Source organism: Lipophrys pholis, assembly GCF_963383615.2.
Source record: "Lipophrys pholis genome assembly, chromosome: 13".
In the NCBI taxonomy this organism is placed as follows: domain Eukaryota; kingdom Metazoa; phylum Chordata; class Actinopteri; order Blenniiformes; family Blenniidae; genus Lipophrys; species Lipophrys pholis.
Genome location: NC_137632.1, coordinates 3666731 through 3693611, shown reverse-complemented (window position 1 = coordinate 3693611; position 26881 = coordinate 3666731). Strand labels below are relative to the sequence as shown.

Genomic DNA, 26881 nt, shown 5'->3' with positions numbered 1-26881 from the left:
TCACGTTGAAGCGCTGTTGTGCAAACGGGGCTTTTGTCTTTATTAAAGTTTGTTCTGACAAACAGTCGAACGTGTGATAGAGTGAGATCCTGTAACTGTTGTGAAAACATCTGGAAGCCCATGAAAAGGAAATAGTAAAAGTAAACAAACAAGATTAGATAAGATCACAATCAGGTAAGCGCTTGTTTTCAATTTTCTAACTTATCTTATTAAATGTATTTGGAATTTGATATACTGATTTTAAAAAGTCACAAAAGTGAAAAATATCTACCCTCAAGTGTGTTTTTTTACTTTCTTCGTATTTCAGTTCACAGTGGTGCACTTGCTTGCACAATGAAGTCTGTGAGGAACTTGATCCTCTGAGATCATTGTTTTTCATTGTCATTTTTTTAAATCATAAATTAGATCTTAATTCATGAAAACAACTGGAAACAACTTTGTGTTACGTTTCAATCCCACATACAGTGAAACAAACACATTGAGGAGTGAGTTTATGAGAATGGTGGAAGGTTGAGCTTTTTGTATTGTACATTTTGTGGACATCAATGTGTGTCAGCCTGTGTTTGACCTCTGCCGACAAAGCCGGATTTCAGAGATGTGTGACATGATTGTCATTCTTCTTTTTTTTGCAACAGAGAATAAACCGAGTTGTTGAAGTTATCAAGAGGTCAAACACTCACGATAAAGCTCTCTGAAATGCAATGATGAACTCGGGTCGTCCTCCTTTGAAGATCAGCTTGGCGTTGGACTTCACCCACACCCAAATCCCCGACTTAGTCAGGAGCCTGAACACAGTCAGGCCACTCTCTCCGGTTTTAATCACTGTGGTAGAAGAAGCAGCAAGTAAGTAAATGATTAAAGCAGTAGATGTACGTATCATCAAGTTGTCACTGTGCAGAGAGTGTGAGGTGTGGTCAAGGTTTGAGTCCAATACTTAACAATGACACTTGTGTTATCTGACCCCAAGCATGCATGTGTGTGTGTGTGTGTGTGTGTGTGTGTGTGTGTGTGTGTGTGTGTGTGTGTGTGTGTGTGTGTGTGTGTGTGTGTGTGTGTGTGTGTGTGAACCTTCGCTGGCATCGATATGATTCATTATTTTCTTTACAAGGTGTCAAATAACTTCCATAGTCCACATAGAAAAAAGAAAAAACCTGAATACCAACTTCCCAAAAGTGTTGATAGAATACATATCAATCATCCAAAATACAAACACCTATATCTTACAAAGTGTACGAATAACCTACATTTTGACTTATAGGATCAATAACTTATAAATCAATTATCGAAAGCAATTTTTGTTTTAACATGGAAATGAGGGTTTAAACCTCCTGAAAGAAAATGTAATATTGAGTTTAGAGGAGAAAACCTACTGCGCATGTGGTTGTCAGCACAGTACATCATGTCAGCTGCGTGGATGAATTGGTATCCGGAGCCTTTCATACACAGTTCAATCTCAGAGTAGCCTAAAATGATCTTCCCCCTGAAAAGAGAGAGGAAAGACAAAAAGATTATATTAATGATTTGCACAGAAAGAGACAAGACTATAACGTATTAGGTTGAAACTCGAGGAAAATAACAGGAAATTAAGTAGGTGGGATTTCTTTTTCTATGAATTCCTGGAGAAAAAGGTGCTGAGCAAAATAACCCCAAATTCTATGGAGTCAATAAAAGCCAAACTGTGAAATGTTGAGCAGAAGGATAAACATTTACGGAATAGAAATGTATTGTTAAAAATAAATAGAAGCTGTTGGGAGAAAGATAAAAAAAACAAAAAAACACATTTAAATTATGAGAAAAATACAAACATGAGAATAAAGTCAAGAAAATAATCTAATAATCTAAATAAAGTCAATAAAAATAGAGACAAAATATTGAGAATAAAAAAGCAAATATGGAAAATGAAAAGAATACTGCAAAGATTAAAAATGTGGGAATTAAAACAGTTTTATTCAAAAATGAAAACTTCTAAGAGTAAAAATGAATATACATTTATATATACATATATAAAATAAAAACAGACAAAAGACAAAATGTTCATGAAGGAAATTCAAATGATAAAAATCAGGACATTCTGGAAATAAAATGAGGAGGAAAATGGGACTGTTGAAAATAAGAATCCTCTACAATCCCTCCTGTTCCTGCAGTATACAAAACATAAAAACCTCATTTCTCACCACCTGCAAGCTTTCCCAAAAACATCTTCTAGGAACAAGGAATCCCAGCAGAGCTCGCTCAGAGTAATGAGGGATAAAGAGGAGTTTTCTGCACCTGCTGTCGATCCCCGACGGTGTGAAGTCCAGGTGGTGTTTGGTCTGGAAGAGAAGCATCTTGGCTCTGATCTCCACGATGGACGGCTGCTGGACGGGCATGGCAATGGTGAAGAGAGCCAGCTGATGCTTAGTGCTGCTGCCGCTCCCATTCACAAAACTCTGGCCGTGGAGGTACTTCAGTCGACCCTGGAACTTCAGAGCCTGGGAAGGAGCAGCAGGAGGCTTTAGAGAGGCTCTGGCTTCAGCGCTGAGGTAATCATGGAGTGAAACGAAGGGGAAACTAACCAGAAAGCCAGAGGAGTTGTCGAGGAGGCAGCGGAAGCGACACACGAAGCTTCTCTCCAGAAAGGAGGAGTTTTCTGGAGGAAGCTGGTCCGGACGGTACGTCACTGTGTTCTGCAGGGCTGAGAGTGACAAATAAAACACCATGAACATCACTCTGTCACTCTTCGAACGTGACCGCTGGATTACGTTGTGAGCTTCACGGAGGGCTTTTGTTTAATTCAACATGAAATGTGTCATTTCTTCTCTCCAGAAGAGGCTCTTCACTGACTCCCTGTCTGTTGTCACGTCATGACTACGTCACTCCCGTCTTTCACAAAAATAAAATAAATCAGATGAACGTTCGACATGCACAAACACATCCCATTGAGAAAAATCTACGTGTTAATCTGATTTCTTATTAATCACTGCAGGTATCTGATGAATCCTTTGTGTACTATGTTGTTTACGTGATGACGTGAATAAGCGGATAGCTCCTGAAATCCTATCGTGAATGGAGTTTTACTAGGATTTATTATTATATACTTCATATTTGAAGAATCACAAAGAAACTATATTTTAATAGTCAGAAAACAATAAAGTTATTCACCAGTTTTCTGAAAGACCGAGAATACCCTAAAATATTACAAAACTTCATAAATCTTCATTGAGAAAGCTAGCATCGGAGAAAATTGTGATTATCAATTAAAATATTTTAAGAAATTAAACAATAAAATAGAGGGAATCATATCAAAATATGTAATGTAAACAGTCTCCTTCCAATATAATAAATAGTACAATATTAAATATATGATATTGTGCTCCACAAGGATCAATAACGGGACTCTTATGTGTATCTTATCTGTAAGGATACACAGATTACTCAAATTGTACAAATACATTTGAGTGGTCCACATCCAAAATGTATTCTGAATGTTTTTATGGCGAAATATTTTGTGATTATTTCACAAAATATTTTTATTTTATTGCCAAACTCAATTGTTCAATAGTTTAAATCTTGGAAATTTCTATTTTTTGCTGTACAACATTTCACCTTATTTAATTCTGAATCTGTATCTTAGCTAAAAAAGAAAGAAAGAAAAACGATTAAAAGAAATTGAAGTCTGTAAATAATAATTATTCAGTTCTGGACATAATAAAGTGCTTGAGGTCAGCTGGTTTAAAATTCCCGCTGAAACAGCTCAGATATTAGATGTTCCATCTCGACAGTAAGAAAACAACCCGAGCCATAAACTGGCAGAAGTAAACAAATAACCCGATAAGGGGCGAAGCTTCGTCACAAAGAACTGAAATAAAGTTTGTTTTTGATTCACTCACCATCTTTTTCGCCGGCCAGATAAGGAGGGTTCAGAGCGAAGTGGAGCTGCTCTCTGAACAACGCTCGATCATCGGTGTGGATGAGGTCAAACACGCTCTGGTGAATCACATCCGACTGGAGAAAACAATTAAAACTACTTTACACCAGATATATATTGAAAGACATCACTCACAGATTACAGAAAATTTCCCATAAACACTTTTGGAGCACAATCTCGTGATAATTTACTTCACAGATTGCTGTGTGACTATTAAATAGTTTTTTTAATCTAGAAAAATGTCAACTTGTGTTTTCCAAAGCCTGAGACACTAAAATATGATATTTTGTAGCCGATTCACAAAAATCTGACAGCAGTTCAAAAGATATTTACAAATTTTAACAAAGTCATTATTTGTCCCGACAGATTTCTCTCAAAAGGTACAGCCCCGCCTCAGTCCACCGTGGACACAACGGGATGGACGTGAGACAATGCAGGGGGACGGGATGGGCAAACGTAACAGGTCGTGATTGCCATGGGTGCTGTGCCAGATTTTTAAACCGTCCAAAAATTTGCCACGGCGCGGATGAGAAACTGTGTAGCCCGTAGCAAAACGGGATGAACGTCACAAAATGTGCAAGCACGTGATTGGCCGAAATAAAACTCGGAGGAGGTCCGTAGTTGGACAGGAGGCTTACAGGAAGTGATGTTTAGTGCGCGTTCTAGCACGGTTGTTTCACGGTTGCTTCGTGTTTTATCACGTGGCGCCGCGCTTCGTCACGGTTCTCACGGCGTAGTTACGGTGTATGCTAGCCGTTTCATCACGTTCAATCGCGGCTTATCCCGGCGTGTGACTGTTTGTGGACCCGACGCGTTGCGTTGTCCTCCGGTCTGCCACGGCGCAACACGGTCTGGGAGGAAGCCGGGCCCAGATCGGAGTTTTATTTGAGTCTGAGCAATCAACGACAGAACACCTTCTACAAGCTCTGCCATTGAAAAAGAAATCAAGAGGTGTGTCTGCACCCAGCAAAAGTCTCAGGATACAATGATTGCTTCACTTTTGGTGGCTCTTTGGGGCATAAACATGCTTCAAAATGGTCCGGCGTCCACATTTCATCCGTAGAAAGCCTTGACAGAATGTGATAAACGTGCCACGCCTTCCTCAGAATTCACCAAAATCTCAGAATTCACCAAAATCCCAGAGCGCACTACGTTTCGGGCAAACCGGGCCGCCGGGAACATAGTGTAAACCTACCCTAAGTAATGAGTTAAAAATACACCATTAATACATAAACTTTTATCAGTAATTTCACTATAGTTCAGTACAATTTACAATATGTGTTTAACTTGTTAAAAAAAATAAGCGATACCACAATTTGCATTTATGTTTATAAGAGAAAAAAAACCTGAGGTTATATTTAAATTTGTTAGAGAATCAATCATCGCTGCGGGTTCAAGTGAAAATGCTTAGTTTTTGTTTCAGAAAAGTTTTGCATTTACACGACATCATTCTGCAAACAGCAGAAAAACTAAAAACGATATAGTTAGCATGCCAGGCCACTAGCTGGTGCTGTTGTTTGTTTTTGTAACGAGGCCACACCACATATGCATACTGAGAACAATAAGCTATAAACATTAACAATGGTAGAACACAGTCATTCTAGTGGACAGATGAAGTTGGATTGTTATTACGGTGACTTTCAAAATGAAACTACCAAGTCCCAGGAGAATCTGGACTGGGAGTCATGATACCGCAGAGGAAACAAAGATATTGTCCATCTACTTGGGTCTGAGCCAGTGTTTCCACAAAGCGTTATTTTCGCTCGTCTACACGGCGATGGAGCGCACATTGGGAGTTGTTTCCAATAGGTTGTGTTTTCAGTGGCTTCGAGCAACGTTGTCGTGTAAATCGGCTCCCAAAACTCAACGAAAGTTTTGCATTTTCATTTAAACTCTTTGCAGAAAATAAATGGGCCCTTAGTGTCATTTTTATGTACTCTGCTGTTAGTCTGAGAAATGTGTTCAATCTATTATTTCAAGACATTTTAATGTAAAAAAGTAACCAAAACTTAAGAAAAGTGATCTAAAACTTTGCATAGGATTTTTACTGAAAATGTACGTGCGCCAAAAAGCTGAAAATTTCTACTCAAAAGTGACTTTCAAACCCTCTTTTCAGAGACTACAGTCCCCTTCCTTTCCTGTTTGGGTTTTATTCAGTTTTTTTCAGCGTCTCCTGTTGCTGCTCCTGTAGAGTCTCACCTGATGGAAGCCCAGGTAATCTTTGATGTTGGTGGAGGAATAAAAGACCAAACCATCCGAGGTGACCACCGTCACAAAGCCGTTCAGCGCCTGCAGAGGAAACGATTCCACACATTAGAGTTGCTCATCAACATGTGCAAACAAGACATCAAGTGAAACTTACACACCTTTTTTCATGTTGACCATAATATTAGGAGTATTTTTAACTAACCTGGAATTAAAGGTTTGGAGGGAAATCAGCTCAAACAAACTGTCACATGACACAGGAGAAGCTACTGTATAACAGACTTTCCTCACTGAAGACTCCAGAGATTCAAACTAGCAACCTTCCAGCTCAAGCTTAACCTTTCGGCTACCACTGCCCCATTTTTGACAAATCTCCCATGGCTTTGCTCACAAGGCTAATGTAATCGTTTCACCCTCAAATCACAGTGAATACTTGTGAACATGTCCTGAAATTCAAAGTGCCCGATGCTCTGTGGGCGCAAAATCTGCAGCTGTCGCTCCTGGACGTCCGTCTGAATCATACAATCACAACATGTCGTGGTGGTGACGCAGGACAAAGCGCCTCGGTAAACAAGGCGCAAGGTGCTGGTTTTGTGAGGAGGCATGAGGCGTGGCAGCGTTTTGGCAGAAGGCGCCGATACGAGCCGCCTCACCTGCCAGGAAGCAGGACTTCCTCCCGATGTGGATCGTCTCTACGCGGCTCGACCAAATAAACAACGTCTGAGTGGCGAGCGTGTGCACCTGCTGGCCTCCTCTGGGCTGTGCTCAGGTGACCAGCTGGGTTTTTTTGGAAGATTGTTTACAGAGCTGGAGACGCTGGCGGTCGTCTGTATGCGTAGATATCCAGTCGTAGAAGTGCTAACTGGATCACTGCATGAAGTGAATTGCTAATGCTTGTAAACTGCACAATACAGTGCGAATATATGAATATAGTGTGCAACATTAGCATACACAATACACATATCGCACTGCGCATTCACGCTCTGCATGTCAACATACAACGTGAAGCCGATGAGATGGAGCCCTACTGCCACGGAAGTCCGACACAGCATGTTTACCTTATATAGTGCAGCATGAACGGAAGCACGGCTACACATTGTGAGCTTCAAATGGAAGATCGATAGTTGTGGCGATAACTTTGATGATCTTGGCTTAAAATCTTGGGTCTTATGTCAAACCGTGTGAGGGGTTCTAAGACATCCGTTGTCACGGTTCGACGACTTTAGACAGGCTGATATGATGATCTGACAATGACTGAGTGCTGCTTCGTGCTACGGCTTTAAACTGCCAATAGAAATTAAACAGAAAATAACGAGACAGTCAAAGCGCACCGAATTTTACAAACTTTTTTAATATCTCACTATATTTACTTCCTGAAAGCACAGATGTCGTATGTCAGGGGTGATGAACACATTTTAGTTCAGGAGCCACAAACAGCCCAATTTCTTCTTTAGTGGGCGGGACTGCTAAAATAGAGACATCATGTGTTGTGGTGCAGAGTATACGCGAATAATATGTCTATATTTTAACATAAAGTCAATTCTAATGAAACCTTCTCCTGTATAATACAGTGAAATGTCCAAAAGAAATCCTCCTATAACTGTTAGATTATTCATGTTTTTACAAACTCTACTTACAAAATATGGCTTTGAAGCGAATGCGAGTTTGCTGGCTCTCACGGCAGCATCGGCGATATCTCAGATCGGGTCTCGGTGTTGTGTTGTGTCGCTACTCTTGGGAAATCTATTAAAAAATCTATGTTTTCTTTGAAATTTCTACAATTTGTTTGGTAGCTCGGCCGGATTGAAGCCTCTTCCAGTTTGGTTTTGACTTATGTTTTGACACCCGTGTACGGAGATCACATACAAGATAAGGTTGAGCGATATCACGGTACTTCATTGTACACAGTGAAATTTCTTCAGTGAAACAGGAAATGAATACATAGAAAATGATATCAAGACAGAATTTGGTTCAGTGCCCACCTGCATGAGAAGCTCTCCTTCAGAGAGTGGAGCTGCGTCGATGTTTCTGCTCTGCCCGTTCAATCCAGGAATCATCAGACTGCTGTTGTTGCTCTTTATGGTTGCTGCACAGAGAGCAAAGGCAAAAAGTTAAGAACGTTTTTGCAATCTGCACATACACGGCACACAAAGTCCATTGTATCTTTCAATGTGTGGAAACCAGAGTTGCTGTTAAAATCCAAGGGACGATTCAGACTCTTTATCAGTTTGTAGCTACACTGGTACAAAGTTATAGTTTATATCTGTCTGTCGAGCAACTCAGGTTTTCTCAAACGATGTTACTTTAAGCACCTTGTGCTTTGGTGTGAATTGATGATCACTGATTGAGCATTGCAACCAGCAACTCTAGCTCTATTTCATCCCTCCGGACCGCCAGAGGCGGTGCTTTAAGCACTAGAAGATCATCCTTGCGCATACGCAGGTCGAGAATATTATAACAACAAAGTCCCTTGTGACCTCCCGGTGGCTCACATGAGTCTATATAGTCACGTAACACCGGAAGCTCAGTCCCTTTTCACCTTCTCCCTCGCAGGTTTGTATGTGTGGTTTGTATTATTGCTGATTTCCACTATTGTCGAGTTGGTTGCTGCTTGTTGCCTGGAGCCCTGCGACCTGCGGTCGGAGCTGTGAGTCATCTCGCCCTCCAAAGGCTGCACAAGAGGCGTTTCTACGGACTTTTCATCAGAGCCGAATGGTCAGCATTGATGGTCGGCCAGCTGCCTCCTGACCAGCCGATGGACCGTAAGCGCTCTTCTTCAGAGACCCAGCCTTGTCAGAGGAAGAGGCAGAGAAAGGAGGATTCTGGCAGGTTGTCCAGTAAAGTGGACAGCCTCACAACAGAAGTGACTCAGATGAAGGCGCTGCTTCAGAACCTTCAGGCTGAGACATGCCGCAATGTGATCACGCCTCAGGAGACGGAAGTGGCAACACATGATGAGGATGTGATATCTGTGGCTGCTTGTGATACCCTATTTCAAACGTATTATGATGAATTGAGCTCCAGAGTCTCCGAGGCAGGCTCCCATACCTCTACAGGCTCCCAAGCCGCAGGAGAGGAATCTGTGACTGGAGCGATAAGAACTGCCCTTAGCCGATTGGGAGTAGAGGTGCCAACGTTGCAACAGGCCCCCTCTAGTGCTTTCTTCCAATGCCAACCAACTGCAAGACCTTTTGCTGTTTCCCCTTCGGAGGGGAATACGTAAAGGAGCTGCACACTTGTTGGACTGACACAAAGGCTTTTTCTAAGCAGACGTCAGATGGGCGGGCGTTGGCAGCGATGCAGGACGCAGACAAAGTTGGCCTGGGGCAGATGCCGGACGTAGAACCAGCTATTACCTCCCTCATAATACATCCTGAGGAAACTTTGAGGACAAACGCCAGGTGCCCACGTGTCGGATCACAGACGAGCTACTCTGCAGAGTGTATGAGATGGGTGCCCAGATGGGCTGCATCAGAAACTCTATGTCCCACCTAATGTCGGGTCTGTCTGCGTCATTGGAGGAGGGGCTGCTTGACCAGCCAACACAAGGCTTAATGGACGCGTCCCTGCAGGCGTTTGCCTTAATAGTGAGAGAGTTTGGCCGCTTGATGTCCACTCTGGTTCAGACCCGGTGTCAAGTTTGGCTGGCACAGTCCCCGCTGTCGGAGCCTAGCCGTAGGACATTGAGGAGCGTACCGGTGGTTCCTGGGGAACTGTTTGGTTCAACTGCGCTCGAGGCTCTCGATGACCGGATGACCGCCAAAGAGTTCAGTCCCTCGGAATCCTCGTGTGCTCGCAAGAAGTGTAAGGGACTGAGCTTCCAGTGTCACGTGATTATATAGACTCACGTAAGCCGCCGGGAGGTCACAAGTGACTTTGTTGTTATAATATTCTCGACCTGCGTATGCGCAAGGATGATCTTCCAGTGCTTAAAGCACCGCCTCTGGCGGTCATCCGGGATTCATAGAACCGCAGTTACATAAGTAACTCTCGTTTTAATTCACATTTTACATAATTACCAAAACTTTACTCAAACACAGCTTGAACCCTGTAGTGGTGTTGTGGATATTAATCACGGCTCATAGTGAACATGTTGTGTATTTCACAGTGGAGTTTGCATGTTGTTCCTGTGAGTGTGTGTAGGTTTCCTCCCACAGTGTGTAAATGGCTCTGCTTTTGCCCTGTGATAAGCCGGGCTTGACTCAAACAGGGCAAAGCAGAATAAAGACGGATGGAGAGCTAATCTAAAGGGCTTAAAGACGTAACAGGTTCTGAATACCAATTCTGTTATATGTGGTACAATAAATGAATGTTGAACATTGTGTTTTTCTACCTGTTATTTATTATCCATGTTGTTTAAAAAATGATACAAACGACTGGAACTCTGCACTGGTCGTTCACAAATTTGTATTAAAGAAGCATCATCTCTCAAAACTATAAATTGGCATTTAAAATACATTTCGCGGCCTTCACCGAAACCTTTCAGGAGATGTTGAGATCTGTCTGCAGATACACAGTTGGCCCTGCAGAACTCCATAAATCTCTCAGACATATCACATGAGCTCACATCATCACAGAGTCCTGAACTGCAGCAGGAACGCTATCTTAACCAGGAGAACGTCGCACACAGAAGCATGTTTGTTACCATATGAAGCAAGGCTGCAGCGAACAAGAATAATGGCTCTTTTGTGGGGTAAAAAGTCACATGACAGCGGCGTCAAACGCAGCCCGAGGACAGTCTGTCATCTCATTCACAGACTGCAGAGATAAGGACGGAACGGCCGCCTGATTAATCGTCTGGAAGCAAATTGTCAAAAAGGAATGTGAACACTTGCATCCGATCTACGCAGCAGGTAGAATCAGACCTGCAAAGATGATCTTGCTGGAAACACGTAAAGAATGTATAACATACAAGCAGTAGTGGATGTTTTTAGAACTGCAGAGGAGGTGGTGTGCATCGCTGAGCTACTGAAAGGTGAAGAAAAAAGTTGAAAATTGATTGGTGAGAGGTTGACAAAAGGGACAGTACATGAATTTATTTAGGAATCCACAGTCCCAGCATGTGATATTAAGGCACTGTTGTGATATTTTGACGATAAAGACAAAATGTGATATTTCAAAGATAAAGAATCTCAACAAAAAGTCACAAATCTACATTTTTTGAAGACCTATCACTGTATTCTTAATGTTATGTCACGACTGACAACATTTTATAATATATGTATACAATTCTAAGTGAAAGTTGCAATGTAAAATGAAAAAAATTAAATTTCCTCTGTCATTACCTCTCCTTGCCGGCAGAGGGCAAAACCGTCTGAAAAGCAACAGCTGGATCGTTCAAGTCACAATAAGTGCCACAATGTTGGATATTGGTTTTAAACATGATTAAATGTTGGGTCATGCCGGGCCAACCAGAACAATGTCGCTATCAGGGGTCAGAATAAAAATACCATAATTAGACAGCTACACTTTTTTGAACAGTGATTCATGAAAGGTTCCTTTAGGGGACAGCTAAAAATATAATCAACGTACCTGAAAATAACCTCGCCAGGTTCTTTTGAAAGAAACTGAATTGAAAGGACACCTGGCTCAATACAACCTGCCACCAAGGGAACAAAGCCAGTTTAGACAAGCATTTCCAGGTAAGGCATTACAAAAAAAACCTCCAACCTGGCAACGCCTCTCAGTGTGTGGGTGTGTGTGTGTGTGTTTCTGTTGGGCTGCCAGCAAAACAACCACAATCTCCATGAAGGAAGCCGAAATATTAATTCACTGTTTGCTTTAGACTTAGACCTTCATCTCCCCTGATGGAGCGGCGTATGATACACCTCACCGGTGAAACTCAACGAGTCGTGACTGAAATCCGACTCACTGTTTTACTCTGTGCAGCCCAGCATGTCACATCATGCTCGGATTGTAACCACAGATCTGTAATGTAAGTGAGTCCAAGTCGTCTGAATCAGTGCATCCTGTGTTCATCCCCCCCCCAGAGCCCCCTCTGATACTTTGCCCCTGACTAAGAGATGTTGGGCTGCTGATTAAAATAGTAATTACATCAAAGCAGAACGTAGGCAAATATACGCACTTCAATAAAAGTTCAAAAAACAGCACTGGGCAGGTACCCAGATCTGCTCTGCATTCATGAAAGTGTCCTCTTATGAGATTCTTTTCATCATTTTACCCCAATAATCCTCAGCACATGCTTTGAATGAGGTCAAGAGTCCAGGGTAGGAACCACTGATATCAAGTTAATCAGTTTCAATCAGGACTAAATAATTCACTAATTTATCTAAAGTAGGGATGCATGATATCACCCTGCTCTTTTCTGAAATGCTGCTACTGTGCATGTGCACCCCAGTTATAGTAATACTCATTCTTCCCTTTCTTCACAAAACGTTTCTGAAACGAACGTATAAAAACATTGTAAACAGGGCATTGTGCAGAACTCAACATGTGAAAACTACACCACTATGTGGCCTGGTAATTCACTTTTGATACAAGGGGCGGCATGGCTTGGTTGGTAGAGAGGCCGTCCCAAATGGAAGGTTGCAACTCTGTCTTTGGGCAAGACACTGAACCCCGAACTGCCTGTGTGCATGCCGTGTGAGAGTGGGTGAGTGGTTGGTGGTGGTTAGTGGGGCTGATGGCAGAATGGCAGCCTCGCTTCCGTCAGTCTGCCAAAGGGCAGCTGTGGCTACATGTAAAGTTTACCACCATCCAGTATGGAGTGAATGAATAATGCAATGTAAAGCGTCTTTGAGTGTCCAGAAAAGCGCCATATAAAACCAACACATTATTATTAAGAAATGGGAATTTTGTCATAAAAACAGTGAAAGACTCTCAGATTTTAAAAATAAAAGTGTAAATTTATGTTGTTCATAGGCTCAGTAACTTGATCTGTCACAAATACTTTCATTGAGTATAAAGAAGAAATTGAGACCCAATAGCCTCCACTATGACAGTTCTCCACCTTGTATTTCCACCTTGTATTTCCACCTTGTATTTCTTGCAGACCCTCCAGATTGGCTGTAATAAACTCTGCAGACCCCCTCACTCAGTCTAACTTGTTAAACAACCCTGAAGCCAAAAGAAGGCACAAAGCACCACAAAGAAAATGGAGATGCCTTCAAAATAAAAGCAATGGAAACTTTTCCATGTCTGCTTTCGATTGGACAAAGTGTCTCACTTTGTTTTTCCTTCACTTGTGCGTATCTAATGTTGTAATTTGCACACTCATAGTTTGGATGGGAAAAGCCGTTTTTAGGTTTCAGAACAGAACGTATTTGTGAATAAGCTTGATGAGATTAAATCCTCCATCTGGATGTCTTCAGAGCGCGCGGAGTCAAACAACATGTTTTTTCTTTACACATTTATGGTCAAACTTTGCAAACCTTCTGCATATAGACACACCTCCTTGATTGAAGCTTTAAATTGGAAGTTAAATTGTGAGCAGAAACAAAAGCAAAGCTCGCTCTTTAGCTCGAGCCAAGACTTCAGGAGTTGGGTCTTTGCCAGAAGACAAGTTTTCCCATTGTTGGAAAACTGATCTGGCAGGCAGCATATCCGCACACACACATACACACACACACACACACACACACACACACACACACACACACACACACACACACACACACACACACACACACACACACACACACACACACACACACACACACACACACACACACACGGTTCAAGAAGGGGGTGAGAAGGGGGTAGAGGGAGGAGAGGTTGCGATTGGGAAAAAAAGGAGGGAGGTTTGTAAGCAACAGCCGGCATGAGTGCTTGCTTCCCTTATCTCGACGGCAACTACAGGAAAATCCCAGGATATAGCCTCTCCCAACCCGTCCGTCCAGTCCAGTCACGCAATTTTCTTTAAGGAGGGAAGGGGCCCTCATCAGCCAGGCCGACAGAGCATCTAGGAAACGGTCTCACAATCAGACGACTGAGTTGCCAACAAGATTGGCATAAAGTGAGAAACTATGTGACATAAAAGTGTTTTGAGGTATAAACGAACATGAACGCATACAATGTGTGTGCATGTTGTGTCTTCGGCCGAGCGTTCGCCGCACTCCTCCATGTCCAGGATGAGACGATCCACCCCATCGTTTATGGTGTGATTATAAGATTCTTTTCCTTCTTGGTCTGTTCAGTGTTTGCGTGAGTAAGTGGGCCTCTCAGTGGCTGTCTGTTTGTTTTCATTCTGGTTTCCTTCCCCACTGGTGAACTGGGCACATTTTTTCCGACGGCCTCGCTGCTCTCTGTGCTGTTGTAAGCAGACGATCCAACCAATCGATCGGTAAGACGTTTTCCAAGAGTTCGCGGAATGCAGGAAATAATAAGTGGTTAACAAGACTCAAGGTAAAACAAGGCCAAATGCATCACCGCGAAAAGCTAAATGGGCCAAATATTCATCTGACTTCCATTACTTGTAAAAGCTGAGCTTTCTGGTTGAATGTGGAAATAGTGGGTGTCTCTGTGCTGTAATATAATCTCAGCAATACATTCAGCAAATGGTCCCTCTTTGTTTAACTCATAGGGAAGTATGAATAACAACTGTAGAATCAGTGAAACCCCAAAATTAACCAAAGTTTGAATTTACTCAGACTTTACTAAGACAGAGGAGAGTCCCGATGAGTAAAACGCTGCACAGAGAGAAACGTAATGGAAATGGTTCATCACTTGTGTCAGTGATTTCAGAGGGACAAAGAAGCATCACTCTGTATCTGTGCAGATCCTCGGCATCAGAAGTGGTGAAAGCGGAAGGTCACCATCTTCATTTGCCTTTATGTAAAGTGTTATTTTAATTCAGGGACTGTAAATGTCTGACCTTTCACCTCTTTATACTTGAGAAGCATTTTTATCCCAAGCTGCTCTTCATTTTAAAGTCAATAGTCAGTAGGTTTTCCCAATATTTTTCCTTTTTTTGCATCTTTATTCCACTTCTAGACTGTAAAAAGACTGCATGAGAAAGAAACACCTCTCTCCCACTGAGGGGGAAGTTATTATTTCTTTGCTTATTTGCCCCTTTCAAGTTAGTTCAAAGATCACTCATTATGCAGTTTGAAGTTGTTTTTCCAGGCATCATGTTTTCTGCAGCGGGACGACCAGCAGGAGGTGCTACTGCAACTTCACAGTCAGACACTGACTAAACAAGGAGGGCTGCTTTCAGTGGTTAATCCATTTGAACCCAAAGACCCGAGTCAGATTTCACTTCTTCAAAACAAGACAAAGAGACAAAACATTGTACAGACTCTCCACATTCTGGTCCAAATCTTTCCCACTTGTTTTTAGGTGATGCTGTAACGCGACACCTCCGGCGGCCCAAGCTGAAGCTCCACGAGTCAAGGAATAGGCCATTATGGGGTTGAGCGTGGTTGCAGAGCATGCCTCGGATGAACGACTGACTCCGAGCAAACAACTCAGCCACTCAGGTGAGGAAGGCAGCCTTTCAAGAATTTCACATCTTTTCACCACACCGTGATTGAGTGAGCTCAATGAAGGCCCACCTGGCTCGTTACAGGCAAGAAGTCCGAGATGAGACAACACGACAATAAGCCTCCGAGTTTCGGGTGAAATTTTAATCAAACAAACAAATTCAAGAAAGGAAAAAAACAACAACTACAACAACAACAACTAATCTGCCCACAGCATCGACTTCAAAGTAAAATGTTGTGGAGTTGAAACTAAAGAGAGAAAAAATAAATGCAGTCACGAGCTGGAGGTCCGCCAGATTTGGAGCAAGTATAAAGCATGCCAGCAATGCATAGGGGAATATTATCTTGATTTGAAAACATTTAGTTCCAGTAGATCCTGTACAGAGATCTGTGTTCTCACGCAGATGTGCAGGAAAGGGCAGAGCTTGAAGCGAGCAGCAGCCAATGAGCGGGGGGTCATTGGGTCTGCAGGATCGTCCTCCCATCACGCTGCTGATTGATGTCCTCCTTTTCTTTCGCAACCCGACAAGCAGCCTGTTTTATGTTGAGTTGATTTTCACGAGTGGGCGCCAAAGAGAAGATTCAAAATGAAACTGAAACCTTATCAGTGCGGACACTGACTAAACAACCAAATGATTAAATGTCCAAATCCTCTCTAGTGGGTTAAACCAATTAGTATTTCATTCATGTACTGATCTGCTTAACTGCCATGCAACCGATGGTCACTAGAGTACGGTTCAGTTCTCAACACAACGGAGGGAAGTAGCAGAGATGTCCTCGAGCAAAACCAGCATGAGTGAAAATTAAACACAAGTCTTCTGAAACAACAAGGCAAAAATGATGCATTTTCACTTGAAATTTTCTGATATTCGTTTGTTGACCGGGAAACTAGTCACCAGGAACTTTTCTAATCATCAGGCACAGATTCAGAGTGATGTTTGGGCCTTAATGGTTTACGCAGCAAAGGTTAGAATACTGGACAAATATCTAAGCTGGGAGTGTCCCAGGGCCTTATGCAGAAAAAACATACCAATACATACAAATATCTCCTTCAATTAGCTGCCGGACAATTCAGCAACGGACCCTGGTCAGAAGTTGGCACATAAGTCCTAGTTTGGGCTACTCTATTTTGAACGATTGTTTTTTTTTAGACGTTTTATTTATTTTGCCTGTTGGTCTGTCACTTTATGGGAAGTGGGTTCGGTCACGTCAAAATCAAAAGGTGTGTTTTTTTTCTTTGTAATTTTGCATTATGACGACAAACCCAAAATGTTGTGGATACAGTTGAAATGTGAAGATTAAAACTGAATTCAAAATGTTAATAAATACATGTTATTTCCTCTTTTGTTGTGGCCCGACATTACAAATGTAGGTCAGGGAGCCTACAAACCTGTTATTTTAAAATAACCACCGTCATTATTTTTTGCTGTCGTGACACTTTCTTTTTTCTGCTCGAAAATGAAGGCATCGGTCATGACCTAGGCGCAGTCAGAGAGAAAAAAAGAAAAAAACTGAAAACAAAAACAATGCAAGGTTCAGATTGCCATGCTGGGCGTGCCTCACACATCAGGTTTCTAAAAAGATACCTATCAGGCTGCAGGTGATCAGTTAAAGCTCTCGTGTATGAAATGCGTCTACATTTAGGCCCCGTTTACACGACAACGAATACGAGTGTACCCGCGAAACTTTCTTCACTTTTGATGTGTCCGTTTACAACACCAGTGTGCAGATCCACTGTATCTGTAAAGTTTTTTTATCTCGGCTCCCAAGGTGGAAAGATTCTTTCATGGTCGCTATTCCCTCCTGCAGAGGCTATGAAGGCTCTTACTGCAGATGCGCACATCCCCCCCCCCCTCCCTCCTGCTCATCCAGTTGTAAACAAACATGGCGGACCGGTAGTGGAATGACTTGCGCTCCGTATTCTAGTTTTATAGTCCATATCAGTAGTTTTATAGTTGAGACTCTCCCTGATAGCATCCGATCAGTCCATACGGATTTCGGGTTCTCTCCATTTTCTTCACGTTCTCTGCACACATATCTGTGTGGTTTCATTACAAAATCAAGCAACAGCACCCTCCAGTGGCCTGGCATACTAACTACATCATTGTCAGTGTGCCCGCTGCTGCAGTGTAAATGCATTCCTTTTTTTTAACGGATTAGGTGTTGTCACGTGAAAAGTTGTGTAAACGGGGCCTTAGGCTCAGAAAAAGGAGGGTAGAGAGTCTGGAGATGTTAATAACCACAAATTACAATCAACACTGAAAGCTTGTTGTTCGGGGTTCTTTTTAAAAAAAAAAAAAATGTTTCTATTCCTTCAGACCGCCTTAAAGATCGGAATCACTGCCTCAAAGAAACATTTAATAATGCATCTGCTGAGTTTCTGATTTAACCACCAAACATGTGAGCGGGGCGACAGATGATTTTGTTTCAGTGCATAAACAAACAAAGCGTTTCTGGAAGACTCTAAATGTCAGAAAAAGCCTCGGTGGGCGAGCTGAGCCTCGGCCAGCAGCAGTGAGGGAGCAAGAAGAAAAGAGCAAAGACAGTTTGAGTACGAGGGGAGATTTAGTGCTGGGGTTTGAAGCTGGAGAAACTGAGACAAACCTCCTAGAGAATGGAAATTGGGAGGAAAAAAAATGAAAACATGATTAAATCTTTCTCCCAGCGGTTGCTCGGATTCTCACGACATACTGAAAGGCGAGTCGTGATTCAGAAGCCAAAAGGCCGTCACTGCAGCGAAACCTTCTCCAACTGACATGCAAAAATATAAGTGTTGCAAGGAAATGTCCTTTTAATGAGTCAATCAATGGTGGAAACGTGCGCAAAAACTAAACACAGGCCGACAACTATTTCAAAGCTTGCGTAAAACCATCCTGAAACTACGTCACAAGCCCAGTCCACGAGTCTACACTTCATCAGCATGAAACCAGCTGGAGGTGGAGGCAAAACTAAAACTAAAACTAAGATAAAAACATCTGGAAATTCGTCTAAAAATCACTCCAAAACTATTGTAAAGTCCCAGTAAGAAACCAGCTGGCAGTGAAGCCAGAACTCACACTAAAACCATTTTGAAACTACCACTCCACCAATTAAAGACTTCATCATCAATCCTCATCCAGAATCACTCGGAAAACATCTAAAACAAAAATACAACAACTAGTTTGAGAGAATTAATCCAAAACGACCCCGAAACATGCCATTTTCAAAGTCCATGTCTAGTCTGAATCATGAAAAATGGGAAGCCTGTTAAGAAAACTTAAATCTTACACAAAGACCAAAACTAGCCAGAACTTAATCCTCGAAAAACACTTCATATTACTCTAAAAGTAATCCAAAACTTAACACAAGTCCAGTCAAAATATAGCGTCTCTAACCATCCAGAAACTACTACAATGCTACAATAGCTACTTCCTGCTAGTTTGATTAAAAGTACAACCAAAAGGGAATTGAAAAAAATTTAATAAAAAAAACATATATATATTATATATATATAAAACAAGTCAAACTACTCTATACACAACTTCTCTGTCCATATCTTAGGCTGTAGAGTCTAAAACAAAGCCCATAATGTTTCTAAACCAAAATAATGTAGAACTAGTTCAAAATACAAAGTACTAACCAGGTTAAAACTGCCTCCAAAACTTTAAAAGCAGTCTGAAACTAGACTAAGCTTTCTAAATCCTAGTTTAAAACCATGTTTTAAAACAGTTAAAATCCTCTTTTGCTGTTGTGACTGATGGGCTGGTACTTTGTGCTCAACATTTGTCAGTAATTTTGAGTTCTGCTGCTGTTATGAAAGGTTTGGATGGTATCTACCCAATGAGTCTGCACAAACTAAAACAAATAAAGCAATGTTAAGTGATACACTAATATTATGAAGCCTGTGATTGGGCAGCACGTTCCAAAAAAACTTTTCCTGCTATTTTATGATGACGCCTTGTTCTTGTGAGCGAAGGCTACAGAGGCCCCTCTCTCCAGTGAGTTGGTGCATCAAACGTTTGGCGAGACGTCCTCCAAAATTTAAATGGACAACATCCTTCAAAGGAACGTCCTCGCAATGGGTCCATCGGGCTTCAATAACAAACAAGAGCGGGCCTCTACAAACTTTTTAAAAGCTGTTCTCACCTCATCATTCCACCCCTTTATGTCTGGTTTTGTGTGTACATGGTTCAGATATCCCAAATACCAAATTACATCAAATTAAAGCACATGATACGCTCTTACCACATCAACTGTGATTACTAACAGGCCCTGGATGTTTTCAATGAACTTGGAGAACCGCGTCTTTCTCTCTCTCTCTCTCTCTCTCTTTTTTTTGAACTCAAAATCCTAACAGCGTCACACAAATATGTCAGCGGCAGCGAGCCACAAGCCTTCCAAAATATCCAGCGTTGCCTCGCGTAGTCACGCTATGAGGCCGGCAGAGAGAGGGCAAGAGACAGAGAGAGAGGGGGGGGGGGAGCGAGGGGGAGAGCGAGGGGGAGTGAGAGAGGGGGGAGAGAGAGAAAGAGAGAAAAGGTGGGGGGAGAGAGAGAGAGAGAGAGAGAGAAGGTGGGGTGGAGAGAAAGAGAGGGAGAGAGAGAGAGAGAGAAAGAGAGAGAGGGGGGGAGAGAGAAAGAAAGAGGGAGAGAAAAAGAGAGAGAAACAGGGAGAGAGAGAGAAGGTGGGGGAGAGAAAGAGAGAAAGAGAGAGGGGGGTGAGAGAAAGAGGGAGGGAGAGAGAGAGGGGGGGTGAGAGAAAGGGTGAGGGGGGGAGAGAGAAAGAGGGAGGGAGAGAGAGAGAGGGAGGGTGAGAGAAAGGGGGAGTGAGAGAGGGGGGGAGAGTGAGAGAGAGAGAGAGTGAGAGAGGGGGGGAGAGAAAGAGAGAAAGAGAGAGGGGGGTGAGAGAAAGAGGGAGGGAGAGAGAGAGAGGGAGGGTGAGAGAAAGGGGGAGTGAGAGAGAGGGGGGAGAGTGAGAGAGAGAGTGAGAGAGGGGGGGAGAGAAAGAGAGAGAAGGTGGGGGGAGAGAGAGAGAGAGAAGATGGGGCGGAGAGAAAGAGAGGGGGAGAGAGAGAGAGAAAGAGAGAAAGAGGGAGAGAGAGAGAAGTTGGGGGAGAGAAAGAGAGAGGGGGAGAGAGAGAGGGAGAGAGAGAGAGAGAGAGAGAGAAAGAGAGAGAGAGGGGGGGTGACAGAAATGGTGAGGGGGAGTGAGAGAGAGGGGTAGAGAGAGAGAGAGGGAGAGGAGGGAGAGAAAGAGGGAGGGAGAGAGAGAGAGGGAGGGTGAGAGAAAGGGTGAGGGGGAGTGAGAGAGAGGGGGGAGAGTGAGAGAGAGAGAGAGAGAGAGTGATGGGGGGGGAGAGAAAGAGAGAGAAGGTGGGGGGAGAGAGAGAGAGAGAAGGTGGGGCGGAGAGAAAGAGAGAGAAAGAGAGAGAAAGAGGGAGAGAGAGAGAGAAGTTGGGGGAGAGAAAGAGAGAGGGGGAGAGAGGAGGGGGGAGAGAGAAAGAGAGAGAAAGAGGGAGAGAGAGGGAGGGAGAGAGAGAGAAGTTGGGGGAGAGAAAGAGAGAGGGAGAGAGAGAGAAAGGGTGAGGGGGAGTGAGAGAGAGGGGGAGAGTGAGAGAGAGAGAGAGTGAGAGAGGGGGGGAGAGAAAGAGAGAGAAGGTGGGGGAGAGAGAGAGAGAGAGAAGGTGGGGCGGAGAGAAAGAGAGGGGGAGAGAGAGAGAGAAAGAGAGAGAAAGAGAGAGAAAGAGGGAGAGAGAGAGAAGGTGGGGCGGAGAGAAAGAGAGGGGGAGAGAGAGAGAGAAAGAGAGAGAAAGAGGGAGAGAGAGAGAAGTTGGGGGAGAGAAAGAGAGAGGGGGAGAGAGAAAGCGAAAGAGAGAGAAAGAGGGAGAGAGAGAGAAGTTGGGGGAGAGAGGGGGGGTGAGAGAAAATGTGAGGGGGAGTGAGAGAGAGTGAGGGGGGGGGGGGGGAGAGAGAGAGCTGGCCAGTTTAGACCTTCATTATCAGCTCAGTAAACCTGCAGAACTGTTTGTTCTTTCTTCTCCAGCCTTTTCTTTTAACTAACGATTTACAGGATTTTTATCTTAAATTGGAGGCAAGTCCCCGCTTGAAGAGCCACCTCGGGCCGCTGTTTTGACTGGGATTACCCCCGAGAGTCAGAGCGGTGATCTTGTTTAGATAGGGAACAAAGGCAGAGTTTTTTGGGAATCCGTCCTCGGTTGGAAGGCACTGAATAATCCTCAAGAGTTTGTATGATTTAATTCAGCTGAGTTGCGCTGCGAAAGATCACAGATTATTACACAGCATAACTTTTGTCATGTCATAAACGAGTGTTTGTGCAAGAACTGACTTCAGGGCCCGGGGGGGCGGAATGACTGCTCTCGTTCACACACTCCAAAATTCTCACCTGCAAAAGGTTTCGGAGCTTCTCACCGGCTTTCAGCCTGAATTGGCATCGGGAGGTTAATAAAGGCTGGAGTAGGTTGCAACAGCTCGTTGTTCAGAGAGAAACAAAACAAAAACAATGGTTCCTTTAAGACGAGCAGAGTCAGGGGAGGGGCTTGTGGTCGCACTGCTGAAGTGTGGGTGGGCCCGGGCCTGCTACCTGCTACCTGCCTCTCAAAACTGCGGATTTCACTGTGATTGGTAGAGAAAGTATCACTGGTTGGACATCAGATTACATGAGTGTGATACAAGCAGCAATATGTTTTCCGTTCTCCATCAATACATACATTTTGCTGATGACTGCAAATTCAAAAGTACAGGATTTTTAACAAAACATTTTTTTTGGGATTAATTCACAAAAAGTATGATAACTTATTTAAAATTAAAATAACATCGAATGTGTAAACGGAGCAGCAGTCAGAAGCACAGGATTGTGAAAAAAACATCCAAAAAACAAGGAAATTAACAAATAGCTCCGCTTCTGAAATGTATTTAGAGAAAACTGAGGATGGGAAGAAAGTCAATAGCAAGCCAGCAGGTTAGTGAGTTAGACGCACGACAAAGGACGACCGTGCAAATTTATACACCCAAGAACTCTTCATCCTCTTTACATGCAGAAGCAGATCAACTTCATTATCCAGGTTTGTTTGTCCAACTTGTAAAACGCAAGGAAACGTGAACTTTTACAGTCCTTGACTAATCAGATTAATGTTTCATTGGTGGTGTAAACACAGTGAGCGGCTTGATGATGTATTATTGTTAATGCTGTTTGAACAGTTCCGAAGCTCATCTACATTATTGACAAGTATTATAAACAAAGCTGGTGGAAGAAGAGCTTTGGACATGGGTTGTGCTTTAAGGTGTGTTCACAATTGTTTGTGTTTTAGCTTCAGGTACAACAAGTCCTGGTACAGGAAGTACAGCACATTTGTGGAATTGCTAATGCTGCCAACTGGTGAACATCAAGCAAGCCGACCGAGTCCTCTTGAAATCAACGTCTTGGGACTTTGATGCAGTTTGATTTCAGTTTTCTTCCCAAATGCCTTTGTTCTCATCGTTATCTCGGAGGAAATTAGGATTTTTAAATAGGATTATATATTATTTAAAGTATTTTCTAATTGTGAACATGAAGCAACCCAGACCGTGGGTCTGTCTCTTGGTTTCATCCCGGGACCGGACCAGGGAAGAAGTGTGAACACTGCCTCAGACCTAAAATTAGTCCCGAACCAGGTTCATAAAGGTTGTACGGATTCATGATGGAGCAGCTGCTCGTGACTGTCCCGCTACCAAGCTGATTTCTGAACTGCACGCGATCAGGTGTCCGTAAATCCGTGAGGTGATATCGCAGCTGTCATGGCTAAACAAAACGCTTCCACACACGATGCTGGAAAAGTGATCTGCCATCAACGGATGAAAACACTCCTGCTCCTCTGATTCAGTTGTTCAATCATCCAACAGCCATGTCAGCTGGTGTGAAGTGAGATCTAGAACTTTATGCAAGTATCATGTGTCCGAGATCGAGTCACGCCAGTGCCAACCGGCTGCGGGAGCACGTTGGAGGGTGGAGGGTGGAGGCCTCCACATCTCAAGACTTCAACTGTGACTGTTACTGCCAACAAAGAGAGACTCCAGTCTGCATGAAGCTACCACTTACTGCTAAACCATAAAATTATGCACAGCTGTGTTAAATAATTGCTGTTTTTAGTCTCTTTTCTCTTGTTCTTCTGCTTTCCCCTCAAAAGCCCTTTTGGTTATTTTCTGAAAGTAGTCAGTGCTATAAATAGCTTTTCTCGATCCGGTGGCCATTGCTTCGGACTTCAGACACAATCAGAACTTTGTCCCTTGAATTTGCCTCTCTACTGTTTATGCTTCAATAAATGACACCAAAGCAAAGAGACACTATTGTGTATGTATATCTTAGTCGATCTCATTTTTATTTTCATAACACAGTGCTCTGCTGATTTGTATCCTGTAGTTTTATCTGCAGCGCCCGGCGGTTTGAAGTGAGAGGGGGGGGGGCATGTGTACGCTGCATTAGAAGTGTAGCATGCACTTCCAAATTCCAAACAATCCATTGAAGGTACAGAATTTCTTCATTTCAGAGCTGCGGTACAGCGTTTCCTGTGCAGACACACAGATGTAGAAAATGTTGCTTTAGCTGAAAGTGCTGCTGCTGCTATGCTAAACCTGCTGCTGCTATTCTGGTACAGTGGCTCCTGCTGGACCTGCTGTATTGAACCTGCAACCCGTCCTCGACTCTTGCAGCCAAAGGAAAGACGGTTGGCTGAAACAGTGTTGAGAAATGACTTGATTTGACATGAAATAACCCCGGGAGAGATATCGCAAAGCCAGCCCAAGTTGAAGCAGGCATTGGAGGCGTGGAAAAGCTTCTGTATCAAAAGCTTCAAAAGCAGTTTATGGAAGCAACAATCAGGAATGATTACAGGACAATGCAGCTCCAGTCTGTCTCGCCAGCGGCAAGAAGAACTAGGCGAAAGGGTGTGAGACGAGGCAGCGCAAGAATGCTGCAGCCCGACAGACTGCTGCAGGTAACCAGTCCATTGATGATGCAGCCAGCCTGATAAAGCCGTCTCAGCTTTTACCTCAGAGAATTCCCTATGTTTCTCAGTAAACGTTGCCAACTTCACACTCCTGTAATGTTTTAGCATGTTTTTTTGAAACCGAGTTGAAATAAAGATTTCTAAGTCTGACATCGATTTAGCTTCTACTTTTTATATCTACGTTTTACTACGAGGAGACCATCACCTGCAAGTGGTGGAGACATAAGTCTCATCGACAATCGACTCACACGTGACTCATCGGGTTTTTTTTAAACCTCCGGCACCTGCATGTTTAATCAGCTCACAGCTACACGTAAAAAAAAAAGAATAAAAAAAAAAACCTTTAAAAGAGTTTCAAGGTTGCTAAAGGTGTTGCTGACACAGGGTGCGGTGAGGTTACAGTGATTGAGGATGTGCTGTTTCCTAAAACCAGATTCCTGTGTTCTTGTCATTCCTGTCTTCTTTCAAATGTCTCGTCGGTGCACTTTCATGCCTTAGTAACAAATCAGTTTCACTTCCAGAGGCGGGTACTGTGAGAGCTGCAGCAGTTTCCCCAATCAAGACTTTCTCTGAGAGAGTGAAAGGGCAAAAAGCTTTCTTTTTTTTATAATATCTAAAGACTTTACTGATTGATCCGGGGGGCATAGCTGCAGGGATCGCCAAATGGCAATTTTTTTACCGGACACTGGTCCAGTAATCATGCATTTTTTACTGGACCGAAGTAAAGTTTGATGAAAATATTTAACTACTCCAACAATTAAACACATTTATCAGTAAACCCTTGTTTATTTGCCAAACTGTGAAGAATAAGACACACATGGTCATGTAAAGTTAACATATCTGACTAGAATTCACAAATGACTCTGAAACCATGTCATAATGTGAAAAAAGAACATAAAACTCACAATGAACACCAAATACTTCAGCAGTTAACTTATTTGACTGACTAGAATTCACAAATGACTTTTGGCCCTTATTACAAATTAAGTCAACATCAATTGTTTATTGTCTCAAGACAAGAAACCAAATTGTTTCAATACCATAACCATTGTCGGCCCCTACTCCATAAAATCAGGAACTGGAAATCACTGCCGAGTCATGTGACGAGACATCACCATTCAAAATGGCGGCGCCCATCGATATGAAAGACTGGGAGGTGATTCTTGGCTTTTTCAGAGTGATAAATGAAGAATTCGAACATAAGACCAGTTTTAAGAGGATATTAACCGGACCAAGGACATTTTTATCGGTAATGACTGACTGTCCGACGTATTTCGCGATCACTGTAGCTGTAGTCATTTTCACAGTGTAACCCACTAATCTTGACCCCACCTCGGTGGGACGGGGCGCCAGGGTACATGTGTTTATTGGGCATGGGGAGCAGGGTCAACCAACACCTCTGTCTTCCAGAAAAGGTGTCAGACTACAGTCAACATTTATCCAACCAGTGAGTGCAGAGAAACTCAACGGGGCTCAATCACGCCCTCAAAGCATTTCCTTAGACATTATCAAACATCATTATCAAACGTCATTATCAAACGTCATTATCAAACGTCATTATCAAACGTTTCGAGTCATTTAGCTATTCAATCATATTTTATTGATCTCTTTTATCTATAATTCTATTGTTTATATAATTTGTTGAAAGAGTCTCACTCTATCAAACCTCACTCATGAAAACTATCTAAAAACTTCTGTTCTGCCTTCAATAATGAATGTTCAATTATTAGATTGTAAATTGCTAGGTTCAGACTTCCTGTTCTTCAGAATGTATTTTATGTTGTTTATTGTTCATCTTCGCCTTAGTGCCTTTATTTTGACACAGGAAGTGAGTCACCGGAAGTATCAAGTAAAGCTCAGAGACAGTTGTACGATACCTTCCAAAATCCTCTTTCTTCAGTTTTTTATGCGTGCAATCCACCAGGAAGCAATAACTGTAAGTTGTGTGTTGGCCTAGTAGGGCAATGACTTAGAGTATTTGTTAGCATGAGCGCTAATTAACATTCGCGTTAATTAGCATAATCGTGCATTAGCATTTGGGCTACTTAGCATATGTACTGAGGTAGGCAGTTTATGACAGTAATATGTGCTAGTTGTTGTTATGTGCTAGTTTAGTCATGTTTATCTGCATGTATACCTGTGTACCAGTTTTGTATCTTTGTAACAGAGATTCTGTGTCTTTTCTTTTTTAGTTTCACTCTGTTTGAATGTCAGTGACTCACCAGGAACGAGTCATTAAAGGAGCAAGGCTGCTCACTTCCCTGGCTCTCAAAAGAGTTTGGCTGGCTGTTTCATCTCTGTCAACACTGCAGCAGTATAACACATAGAGAGAACAGTACAACTTCTATT

The 26881-nt window shown here is 42.8% G+C and overlaps 1 protein-coding gene across 1 annotated transcript in view; it reads right to left on the bottom strand.

The window, feature by feature from the left end:
* Positions 1-26881, bottom strand: part of LOC308119178 (aryl hydrocarbon receptor-like) — a 56122-nt gene that overhangs the window by 7298 nt on the left and 21943 nt on the right. Inside the window, exons 3-9 of the mRNA XM_080479029.1 lie at positions 8095-8198; positions 6107-6196; positions 3870-3984; positions 2556-2674; positions 2269-2471; positions 1371-1480; positions 681-822 (exon numbers count right to left, since the gene is read on the bottom strand). Of these exons, the coding sequence (XP_080335155.1) occupies positions 681-822; positions 1371-1480; positions 2269-2471; positions 2556-2674; positions 3870-3984; positions 6107-6196; positions 8095-8198 (883 nt within the window). The remainder of the gene's footprint in view (positions 1-680; positions 823-1370; positions 1481-2268; positions 2472-2555; positions 2675-3869; positions 3985-6106; positions 6197-8094; positions 8199-26881) is intronic.